This window comes from Oncorhynchus gorbuscha, linkage group LG13 (assembly GCF_021184085.1).
Source record: "Oncorhynchus gorbuscha isolate QuinsamMale2020 ecotype Even-year linkage group LG13, OgorEven_v1.0, whole genome shotgun sequence".
In the NCBI taxonomy this organism is placed as follows: Eukaryota; Metazoa; Chordata; class Actinopteri; order Salmoniformes; family Salmonidae; genus Oncorhynchus; species Oncorhynchus gorbuscha.
In genome coordinates, this window is record NC_060185.1 from 1,952,755 (window position 1) to 1,965,254 (window position 12,500).

The 12,500-nt window shown below is 46.6% G+C and overlaps 1 protein-coding gene across 4 annotated transcripts in view; it reads left to right on the forward strand.

The window, feature by feature from the left end:
* LOC123992447 (rho GTPase-activating protein 42-like) overlaps positions 1 to 12,500 on the forward strand; it is a 222,029-nt gene that overhangs the window by 152,980 nt on the left and 56,549 nt on the right. For all 4 annotated transcript variants that reach the window (XM_046293584.1, XM_046293585.1, XM_046293586.1 and 1 more), the window contains exons 5-7: positions 7,252 to 7,353; positions 8,521 to 8,631; positions 8,760 to 8,864. In XM_046293584.1, the coding sequence (XP_046149540.1) occupies positions 7,252 to 7,353; positions 8,521 to 8,631; positions 8,760 to 8,864 (318 nt within the window). The remainder of the gene's footprint in view (positions 1 to 7,251; positions 7,354 to 8,520; positions 8,632 to 8,759; positions 8,865 to 12,500) is intronic.

Consider the following 12,500-nt stretch of genomic DNA (forward strand, 5'->3'; position numbering starts at 1 on the left):
TCTCTCTCTCTGTGTCTCTCTCTCTCTGTCTCTCTGTCTCTCTCTCTGTGTCTCTCTCTCTCTCTCTCTCTCTCTCTCTCTCTCTCTGTGTCTCTCTCTGTCTCTCTGTCTCTCTCTCTCTCACTCTCTGTCTCTCTCTCTGTCTCTCTCTCTGTCTCTCTCTCTCTCTCTCTCTCTCTCTCTCTCTCTCTCTCTCTCTGCCTCTCTCTCTTTCTCTCTCTCTCAGTGTCCATGATATATTGAGGTCCTCAACGACCATATTCACGTTGCTTTCTGATCATTTAACTGTAGAATGTCAGTTTTATGACCTGTACTATTCAATTGACAAGAATACGAAACACTGGTTTCAGAACACGGTCATGGTAAGAGAAAGTTAGACTACCACCTGGTGGCCTTGTGGTGTCATCACATCTCCCAGGCGCCTTCAAATTAAATCAAATGTTATTTGTGGTTACTTACGAGCCCTTAACCAACATTGTGGTGTCCCCATAGAGGAATAGGGTGTCCCCATAGAGGAATAGGATGTCCCCATAGAGGAACAGGGTGTCCCCATAGAGGAATAGGGTGTATCCATAGAGGAATAGGGTGTCCCCACAGAGGAATAGGGTGTGTCCACAGAGGAATAGGGTGTGTCCATAGAGGAATAGGGTGTCCCCACAGAGGAATAGGGTGTCCCCATAGAGGAACAGGGTGTCCCCATAGAGGAATAGGGTGTCCCCACAGAGGAATAGGGTGTGCCCATAGAGGAATAGGGTGTCCCCACAGAGGAGCAGGGTGTCCCCACAGAGGAATAGGGTGTGTCCATAGAGGAATAGGGTGTGTTCATAGAGGAATAGGGTGTGTCCCCATAGAGGAATAGGGTGTCCCCATAGAGGAATAGGGTGTATCCATAGAGGAATAGGGTGTCCCCATAGAGGAATAGGGTGTCCCCACAGAGGAATAGGGTGTCCATAGAGGAATAGGGTGTGTCCACAGAGGAATAGGGTGTCCACAGAGGAATAGGGTGTCCCCATAGAGGAATAGGGTGTCCCCACAGAGGAATAGGGTGTCCCCACAGAGGAATAGGGTGTCCCCACAGAGGAATAGGGTGTCCCCATAGAGGAATAGGGTGTCCATAGAGGAATAGGGTGTCCCCACAGAGGAATAGGGTGTCCCCACAGAGGAATAGGGTGTCCCCATAGAGGAATAGGGTGTCCCCATAGAGGAATATGGTGTCCCCATAGAGGAATATGGTGTCCATAGAGGAATAGGGTGTGTCCATAGAGGAATAGGGTGTCCCCACAGAGGAATAGGGTGTCCCCATAGAGGAATAGGGTGTATCCATAGAGGAATAGGGTGTCCCCATAGATGAATAGGGTGTCCCCACAGAGGAACAGGGTGTCCCCACAGAGGAATAGGGTGTCCCCATAGAGGAATAGGGTGTGTCCATAGAGGAATAGGGTGTGTCCCCATAGAGGAATAGGGTGTACATAGAGGAATAGGGTGTATCCATAGAGGAATAGGGTGTCCCCATAGAGGCATAGGGTGTCCCCATAGAGGAATAGGGTGTCCCCATAGAGGAATAGGGTGTCCCCATAGAGGAATAGGGTGTCCCCATAGAGGAACAGGGTGTCCCCATAGAGGAATAGGGTGTATCCATAGAGGAATAGGGTGTCCCCACAGAGGAATAGGGTGTCCCCACAGAGGAATAGGGTGTCCCCACAGAGGAACAGGGTGTCCCCACAGAGGAATAGGGTGTCTCCATAGAGGAATAGGGTGTGTCCCCATAGAGGAATAGGGTGTCCCCATAGAGGAATAGGGTGTCCCCATAGAGGAATAGGGTGTATCCATAGAGGAATAGGGTGTCCCCATAGAGGAATAGGGTGTCCCCATATAGGAATAGGGTGTCCCCATAGAGGAATAGGGTGTATCCATAGAGGAATAGGGTGTCCCCATAGAGGAATAGGGTGTCCCCATATAGGAATAGGGTGTCCCCATAGAGGAATAGGGTGTATCCATAGAGAAATAGGGTGTCCATAGAGGAATAGGGTGTCCCCATAGAGGAATAGAGTGTCCCCACAGAGGAATAGGGTGTCCCCATAGAGGAATAGGGTGTCCCCATAGAGGAATAGGGTGTCCCCATAGAGGAATAGGGTGTCCATAGAGGAATAGGGTGTGTCCATAGAGGAATAGGGTGTCCCCACAGAGGAATAGGGTGTCCCCACAGAGGAATAGGGTGTCCATAGAGGAATAGGGTGTCCCCATAGAGGAATAGAGTGTCCCCACAGAGGAATAGGGTGTCCATAGAGGAATAGGGTGTCCCCATAGAGGAATAGGGTGTCCCCATAGAGGAATAGGGTGTCCATAGAGGAATAGGGTGTGTCCATAGAGGAATAGGGTGTCCCCTCAGAGGAATAGGGGGTGTCCATAGAGGAATAGGGTGTGTCCACAGAGGAATAGGGTGTGTCCATAGAGGAATAGGGTGTCCCCATAGAGAAATAGGCTGTCCCCATAGAGGAATAAATAGGGTGTATCCATAGAGGAATATGGTGTGTCCACAGAGGAATAGGGTGTCCCCACAGAGGAATAGGGTGTGTCCATAGAGGAATAGGCAAAGTGAGAGAATTTACTCCACCCAAAATCTGTCCACGAAAATAAGACCACGAAATGAGGAGGTCAATATGAGAGTGTCAGCAAAAACATTAAAATGTTATTTGCTACTTGAGGCTTATTTGATCGAATAGAAGTTTTGTACTGGTGAGGTTGTTATGAATGGACTGATATAAGTGGACGCAGGTGGCATTTCGACATCTTTATATCAGAGTTGTGCCTGTTGTTCACACAATTATCTGTCCTCTCATTGGCTAGAATGGTCCCACCTGATCTCGCCTCCTCCCGTTTTGCCTTCCATCTTTGAGGACATGTATTTCCATTGTTAGAACAGTCACTCGATTATCTTGTCAAAATAATAGAAAAAATAATACATATATATATATATAGAGATAGAGAGAGAAGGAGATGTATTTTTTACTCAGAGTTTCCTGTTGAGAGTTAGAATATTAGAATACACAAGGTGCAATTGCGATACTTGGTTGAGTTTCAGAAGTTTTGTTGTTGTTATGTCAGTCTCTAATATAGTCCGTGTCAACAAACATTGTTTTTTTTGTAAGTTAGTCTAGCCGGCCAGCTATCTAAGCTTGTAGTAATCATTGTCGAAGTACTGCCCAGGGGGCCCATCATGATTTTGTTAGTCCCTCTCACTCAGATATCATATTAAAAACTGAAAACATTTCCTCTCCGCCCCATGGCAATATTGCAAGATTTGTTTTTCTCCGCTGTCAAGACGGGTTCTGCTGAAATGTTTTGCTCCAGAGGTGGGTGTAGCTTAGGGCCTTCAAAAGACTAGGGCCTTCCAAAGGCTAGGGCCATCAAAAGACTAGGGCCTTCCAAAGGCTAGGGCCTTCAAAAGACTAGGGCCTTCCAAAGGCTAGGGCCATCAAAAGGCTAGGGCCAGCTCTGACTGCATAGGGCCATCAAAAGGCTAGGGCCAGCTCTAACTGCATAGGGCCATCAAAAGGCTAGGGCCAACTCTGACTGCATAGGGCCATCAAAAGACTAGGGCCAGCTCTGACTGCTTAGGGCCTTCAAAAGGCTAGGGCCAGCTCTGACTGCTTAGGGCCTTCAAAAGGCTAGGGCCAGCTCTGACTGCTTAGGGCCTTCAAAAGGCTAGGGCCAGCTCTGAATGCTTAGGGCCTTCAAAAGGCTAGGGCCAGCTCTGACTGCATAGGGCCATCAAAAGGCTAGGGCCAGCTCTGACTGCATAGGGCCATCAAAAGGCTAGGGCCAGCTCTGACTGCATAGGGCCATCAAAGGGCTAGCGCCAACTCTGACTGCATAGGGCCATTAAAAGGCTAGGGCCAGCTCTGACTGCATAGGGCCATCAAAAGGCTAGGGCCAACTCTGACTGCATAGGGCCATCAAAAGGCTAGGGCCAGCTCTGACTGCTTAGGGCCATCAAAAGGCTAGGGCCAGCTCTGACTGCTTAGGGCCATCAAAAGGCTAGGGCCAGCTCTGACTGCTTAGGGCCATCAAAAGGCTAGGGCCAGCTCCGACTGCTTAGGGCCATCAAAAGGCTAGGGCCAGCTCTGACTGCTTAGGGCCTTCAAAAGGCTAGGGCCAGCTCCGACTGCTTAGGGCCATCAAAAGGCTAGGGCCAGCTCTGACTGCTTAGGGCCATCAAAAGGCTAGGGCCAGCTCCGACTGCATGTGTGTGGTATGGATGTGGGTAGCAGACCCGCGAGCCACTGTGGGCCCCACATGATGAGTACAGATTTCTTTGTAAAGTTGTCCATCCCTGGGCTGGAGGGAGTTTCCACCATGTGTATTATACCAGTCATTTCCTTTCAAATCAGCAAATGGAAGTAAACAAGGACAAACTTGGAGAAGGAGGACAGATAATTGGGACACAGCTCCAGTAATGTTTGTCAAGAGACTGTTATATCACGTTGCACTGTGTGTTGAGGTGTTGCTACCATGTGTTGAGGAGTTGCTACCATGTGTTGAGATGTTGCTACCATGTGTTGAGATGTTTCTACCATGTGTTGAGGTGTTGCTACCATGTGTTGAGGTGTTGCTACCATGTGTTGAGGTGTTGCTACCATGTGTTGAGGAGTTGCTACCATTTGTTGAGATGTTTCTACCATGTGTTGAGATGTTTCTACCATGTGTTGAGGAGGTGCTACCATGTGTTGAGGAGGTGCTACCATGTGTTGAGGAGGTGCTACCATGTGTTGAGGAGGTGCTACCATGTGTTGAGATGTTTCTACCATGTGTTGATGAGTTGCTACCATGTGTTGAGATGTTTCTACCATGTGTTGAGATGTTTCTACCATGTGTTGATGAGTTGCTACCATGTGTTGAGGAGGTGCTACCATGTGTTGAGATGTTTCTACCATGTGTTGAGATGTTTCTACCATGTGTTGATGAGTTGCTACCATGTGTTGATGTGTTTCTACCATGTGTTGATGAGTTGCTACCATGTGTTGATGTGTTTCTACCATGTGTTGATGTGTTTCTACCATGTGTTGATGTGTTTCTACCATGTGTTGATGTGTTTCTACCATGTGTTGATGTGTTTCTACCATGTGTTGATGTGTTTCTACCATGTGTTGATGTGTTTCTACCATGTGTTGATGAGTTGCTACCATGTGTTGATGTGTTTCTACCATGTGTTGATGTGTTTCTACCATGTGTTGATGAGTTGCTACCATGTGTTGATGTGTTTCTACCATGTGTTGATTAGTTGCTACCATGTGTTGATGTGTTTCTACCATGTGTTGATGTGTTTCTACCATGTGTTGATGTGTTTCTACCATGTGTTGAGGAGTTGCTACCATGTGTTGATGTGTTTCTACCATGTGTTGATGTGTTTCTACCATGTGTTGATGAGTTGCTACCATGTGTTGATGTGTTTCTACCATGTGTTGATGAGTTGCTACCATGTGTTGATGTGTTTCTACCATGTGTTGATGAGTTGCTACCATGTGTTGATGTGTTTCTACCATGTGTTGATGAGTTGCTACCATGTGTTGATGTGTTTCTACCATGTGTTGATGAGTTGCTACCATGTGTTGATGTGTTTCTACCATGTGTTGATGTGTTTCTACCATGTGTTGATGTGTTTCTACCATGTGTTGAGGAGTTGCTACCATTTGTTGAGATGTTTCTACCATGTGTTGAGATGTTTCTACCATGTGTTGAGGAGGTGCTACCATGTGTTGAGGAGGTGCTACCATGTGTTGAGGAGGTGCTACCATGTGTTGAGGAGGTGCTACCATGTGTTGAGATGTTTCTACCATGTGTTGATGAGTTGCTACCATGTGTTGAGATGTTTCTACCATGTGTTGAGATGTTTCTACCATGTGTTGATGAGTTGCTACCATGTGTTGAGGAGGTGCTACCATGTGTTGAGATGTTTCTACCATGTGTTGAGATGTTTCTACCATGTGTTGATGAGTTGCTACCATGTGTTGATGTGTTTCTACCATGTGTTGATGAGTTGCTACCATGTGTTGATGTGTTTCTACCATGTGTTGATGTGTTTCTACCATGTGTTGATGAGTTGCTACCATGTGTTGATGTGTTTCTACCATGTGTTGATGTGTTTCTACCATGTGTTGATGTGTTTCTACCATGTGTTGATGTGTTTCTACCATGTGTTGATGTGTTTCTACCATGTGTTGATGAGTTTCTACCATGTGTTGATGTGTTTCTACCATGTGTTGATGTGTTTCTACCATGTGTTGATGTGTTTCTACCATGTGTTGATTAGTTGCTACCATGTGTTGATGTGTTTCTACCATGTGTTGATGTGTTTCTACCATGTGTTGATGTGTTTCTACCATGTGTTGAGGAGTTGCTACCATGTGTTGAGATGTTTCTACCATGTGTTGATGTGTTTCTACCATGTGTTGATGAGTTGCTACCATGTGTTGATGTGTTTCTACCATGTGTTGATGAGTTGCTACCATGTGTTGATGTGTTTCTACCATGTGTTGATGAGTTGCTACCATGTGTTGATGTGTTTCTACCATGTGTTGATGAGTTGCTACCATGTGTTGATGTGTTTCTACCATGTGTTGATGAGTTGCTACCATGTGTTGATGTGTTTCTACCATGTGTTGATGTGTTTCTACCATGTGTTGATGTGTTTCTACCATGTGTTGATGTGTTTCTACCATGTGTTGATGAGTTGCTACCATGTGTTGATGTGTTTCTACCATGTGTTGATGTGTTTCTACCATGTGTTGATGTGTTTCTACCATGTGTTGATGAGTTGCTACCATGTGTTGATGTGTTTCTACCATGTGTTGATGTGTTTCTACCATGTGTTGATGTGTTTCTACCATGTGTTGATGTGTTTCTACCATGTGTTGATGTGTTTCTACCATGTGTTGATGTGTTTCTACCATGTGTTGAGGAGTTGCTACCATGTGTTGATGAGTTGCTACCATGTGTTGATGAGTTGCTACCATGTGTTGATGAGTTGCTACCATGTGTTGATGTGTTTCTACCATGTGTTGATGTGTTTCTACCATGTGTTGATGTGTTTCTACCATGTGTTGATGTGTTTCTACCATGTGTTGATGTGTTTCTACCATGTGTTGATGTGTTTCTACCATGTGTTGATGAGTTTCTACCATGTGTTGATGTGTTTCTACCATGTGTTGAGGAGTTGCTACCATGTGTTGATCTGTTTGTTGTCTTTCTCAGGAAGGGAAGAAGAAGTTTGACAAGGAGACAGAGAAATACTACACCGTTCTAGAGAAGCATCTGGCCTTGTCTTCCAGGAAGAAAGAACCGTTCTTACAAGAGGTATGTCCCAGTTACGAGGCAAAACAAGAGGTATGTCCCAGTTACGAGGCAAAACAAGAGGTATGTCCCAGTTACGAGGCAAAACAAGAGGTATGTCCCAGTTACGAGGCAAAACAAGAGGTATGTCCCAGTTACGAGGCAAAACAAGAGGTATGTCCCAGTTACGAGGCAAAACAAGAGGTGTGTCCAAGTTACGAGGCAAAACAAGAGGTATGTCCCAGTTACGAGGCAAAACAAGAGATAAGTCCCAGTTACGAGGCAAAACAAGAGATAAGTCCCAGTTACGAGGCAAAACAAGAGGTATGTCCCAGTTACGAGGCAAAACAAGAGGTAAGTCCCAGTTACGAGGCAAGACAAGAGGTATGTCCCAGTTACGAGGCAAGACAAGAGGTAAGTCCTTGTTACGAGGCAAGACAAGAGGTATGTCCCAGTTACGAGGCAAAGCAAGAGGTAAGTCCTTGTTACAAGACATCACGTTGCTAACTATGAGCACATGTTATATCTGATTCAAGCACCTGGACAGGCCTTTGTGATGAATGGATGGCTGTGTCCTAAACGGCCCTAGTTAAATGTAGTGCACTATATAGGAAACGCAGCTTTTCTAAGGTCAACTGCACAATGTCAATGACAACAATGTTTATCCTGCTGGTTAGCCAGTACCTTCACAGACAAACACACGGAAGAGTACTCTCTAAACCCGGATGGTGTAACCATTAACCCTTTCTCAAATAGCCTCCACAGTACACAGACGCAACACAGACATGTACGTGCCCATGCACACACACACACGCGCATGCATACGCACACACAGTCACACACACACACACACACGCGCATGCACACACACACAGTCACACACACACACACAAGCATGCACACACACAGTCACACAGTCACACACACACGCGCATGCATACGCACGCACACAGTTATACACGCACACAGTTATACACGCACACACACACACACACACACACACACACACACACACACACACACACACACACACACACACACACACACACACACACACACACACACACACACACACACACACACACACACACACACACACACACACACACACACACACACACACACACACACACACACACACACTGCCTTTCCCTTCGTCCTAACGTTAACCCTCTGTTTGTTAACCTGCAGGCAGACACACAGATTGACAAGGAGAGGCAGGTGTTCTATGATGCTTCCCTGGAGTACGTCTTCAAGATTCAGGAGGTCCAAGAGAAGAAGAAGTTTGAGTTTGTGGAACCGGTAAAGTAAAGGTTTTAGTGTCCAGCTCGGAGTGAAGTACTCCGTTTGGGAGTCTGTCAACAACCGTTAAATGTTAAAGTTTATACATACATTAGTTAGGATGACATGTTCTTGTCTCTCCCTCTCAGCTGCTGGCCTTCCTGCAGGGTCTGTTCACGTTCTACCACGAAGGATATGAGCTCGCTCACGAGTTTGAGCCTTACAAACAACAGCTCCAGTTCAACCTGCAGAACGTAAGTAGCCCTGGTCCCAGATCAGACCTGTAGTCTTTACTAAGTATCCCTGGTCCCAGATCAGACCTGTAGTCTTTACTAAGTATCCTGGTCCCAGATCAGACCTGTAGTCTTTACTAAGTATCCTGGTCCCAGATCAGATCTGTAGTCTTTACTAAGTATCCCTGGTCCCAGATCAGACCTGTAGTCTTTACTAAGTAGCTCTGGTCCCAGATCAGACCTGTAGTCTTTACTAAGTATCCTGGTCCCAGATCAGACCAGGTCCAGACCAGGTCCTGCAGGCCCTAGTTTCTACCTTCTTAACAACACTATCAACAAGGCAGGTCCTACAGGCCCTAGTTTCTACCTTCTTAACAACACTATCAACAAGCCAGGTCCTACAGGCCCTAGTTTCTACCTTCTTAGCAACACTATCAACAAGGCAGGTCCTACAGGCCCTACTTTCTACCTTGTTAACAGCACTATCAACAAGGCAGGTCCTACAGGCCCTAGTTTCTAAGAGTAGCTGCTGCCTTGGCAGGAACTAATGGGGATCCATAATAAACCCCAGGAAGAGTAGCTGCTGCCTTGGCAGGAACTAATGGGGATCCATAATAAACCCCAGGAAGAGTAGCTGCTGCCTTGGCAGGAACTAATGGGGATCCATAATAAACCCCAGGAAGAGTGGCTGCTGCCTTGACAGGAACTAATGGGGACCCATAATAAACCCCAGGAAGAGTAGCTGCTGACTTGACAGGAACTAATGGGGATCCATAATAAACCCCAGGAAGAGTAGCTGCTGCCTTGGCAGGAACTAATGGGGATCCATAATAAACCCCAGGAAGAGTAGCTGCTGCCTTGACAGGAACTAATGGGGATCTATAATAAACCCCAGGAAGAGTAGCTGCTGCCTTGGCAGGAACTAATGGGGATCCATAATAAACCACAGGAAGAGTAGCTGCTGCCTTGGCAGGAACTAATGGGGATCCATAATAAACCCCAGGAAGAGTAGCTGCTGCCTTGGCAGGAACTAATGGGGATCCATAATAAACCCCAGGAAGAGTAGCTGCTGCCTTGGCAGGAACTAATGGGGATCCATAATAAACCCCAGGAAGAGTAGCTGCTGCCTTGACAGGAACTAATGGGGATCCATAATAAACCCCAGGAAGAGTAGCTGCTGCCTTGGCAGGAACTAATGGGGATCCATAATAAACCCCAGGAAGAGTAGCTGCTGCCTTGACAGGAACTAATGGGGATCCATAAACATAATAAACCCAGGAAGAGTAGCTGCTGCCTTGACAGGAACTAATGGGGATCCATAATAAACCCCAGGAAGAGTAGCTGCTGCCTTGACAGGAACTAATGGGGATCCATAATAAACCCCAGGAAGAGTAGCTGCTGCCTTGACAGGAACTAATGGGGATCCATAATATCCAACATACAAATACAAATTGTTGTTCAGGTAGTGAAACCACAGCAGACTGGTTGTTGTTCAGGTAGTGAAACCACAGCAGACTGGTTGTTGTTCAGGTAGTGAACCCACAGCAGACTGGTTGTTGTTCAGGTAGTGAACCCACAGCAGACTGGTTGTTGTTCAGGTAGTGAACCCACAGCAGACTGGTTGTTGTTCAGGTAGTGAAACCACAGCAGACTGGTTGTTGTTCAGGTAGTGAACCCACAGCAGACTGGTTGTTGTTCAGGTAGTGAACCCACAGCAGACTGGTTGTTGTTCAGGTTGAACCCACAGCAGACTGGTTGTTGTTCAGGTAGTGAAACCACAGCAGACTGGTTGTTGTTCAGGTAGTGAAACCACAGCAGACTGGTTGTTGTTCAGGTAGTGAACCCACAGCAGACTGGTTGTTGTTCAGGTAGTGAACCCACAGCAGACTGGTTGTTGTTCAGGTAGTGAACCCACAGCAGACTGGTTGTTGTTCAGGTAGTGAAACCACAGCAGACTGGTTGTTGTTCAGGTAGTGAAACCACAGCAGACTGGTTGTTGTTCAGGTAGTGAAACCACAGCAGACTGGTTGTTGTTCAGGTAGTGAAACCACAGCAGACTGGTTGTTGTTCAGGTAGTGAAACCACAGCAGACTGGTTGTTGTTGTTCAGACTGGGTTCAGTAGTGAAACCACAGCAGACTGGTTGTTGTTCAGGTAGTGAAACCACAGCAGACTGGTTGTTGTTCAGGTAGTGAAACCACAGCAGACTGGTTGTTGTTCAGGTAGTGAAACCACAGCAGACTGGTTGTTGTTCAGGTAGTGAACCCACAGCAGACTGGTTGTTGTTCAGGTAGTGAAACCACAGCAGACTGGTTGTTGTTCAGGTAGTGAAACCACAGCAGACTGGTTGTTGTTCAGGTTGAACCCACAGCAGACTGGTTGTTGTTCAGGTTGAACCCACAGCAGACTGGTTGTTGTTCAGGTTGAACCCACAGCAGACTGGTTGTTGTTCAGGTAGTGAACCCACAGCAGACTGGTTGTTGTTCAGGTTGAACCCACAGCAGACTGGTTGTTGTTCAGGTAGTGAAACCACAGCAGACTGGTTGTTGTTCAGGTAGTGAACCCACAGCAGACTGGTTGTTGTTCAGGTAGTGAAACCACAGCAGACTGGTTGTTGTTCAGGTAGTGAAACCACAGCAGACTGGTTGTTGTTCAGGTAGTGAAACCACAGCAGACTGGTTGTTGTTCAGGTAGTGAAACCACAGCAGACTGGTTGTTGTTCAGGTAGTGAAACCACAGCAGACTGGTTGTTGTTCAGGTAGTGAACCCACAGCAGACTGGTTGTTGTTCAGGTAGTGAACCCACAGCAGACTGGTTGTTGTTCAGGTAGTGAACCCACAGCAGAATGGTTTTGTTCAGGTAGTGAAACCACAGCAGACTGGTTGTTGTTCAGGTAGTGAAACCACAGCAGACTGGTTGTTGTTCAGGTAGTGAAACCACAGCAGACTGGTTGTTGTTCAGGTAGTGAACCCACAGCAGACTGGTTGTTGTTCAGGTAGTGAAACCACAGCAGACTGGTTGTTGTTCAGGTAGTGAAACCACAGCAGACTGGTTGTTGTTCAGGTTGAAACCACAGCAGACTGGTTGTTGTTCAGGTAGTGAAACCACAGCAGACTGGTTGTTGTTCAGGTTGAAACCACAGCAGACTGGTTGTTGTTCAGGTTGAAACCACAGCAGAATGGTTGTTGTTCAGGTAGTGAAACCACAGCAGACTGGTTGTTGTTCAGGTAGTGAAACCACAGCAGACTGGTTGTTGTTCAGGTAGTGAAACCACAGCAGACTGGTTGTTGTTCAGGTAGTGAAACCACAGCAGACTGGTTGTTGTTCAGGTAGTGAAACCACAGCAGACTGGTTGTTGTTCAGGTAGTGAAACCACAGCAGACTGGTTGTTGTTCAGGTAGTGAAACCACAGCAGACTGGTTGTTGTTCAGGTAGTGAAACCACAGCAGACTGGTTGTTGTTCAGGTAGTGAAACCACAGCAGACTGGTTGTTGTTCAGGTTGAAACCACAGCAGACTGGTTGTTGTTCAGGTAGTGAAACCACAGCAGACTGGTTGTTGTTCAGGTAGTGAAACCACAGCAGACTGGTTGTTGTTCAGGTTGAAACCACAGCAGACTGGTTGTTGTTCAGGTAGTGAAACCACAGCAGACTGGTTGT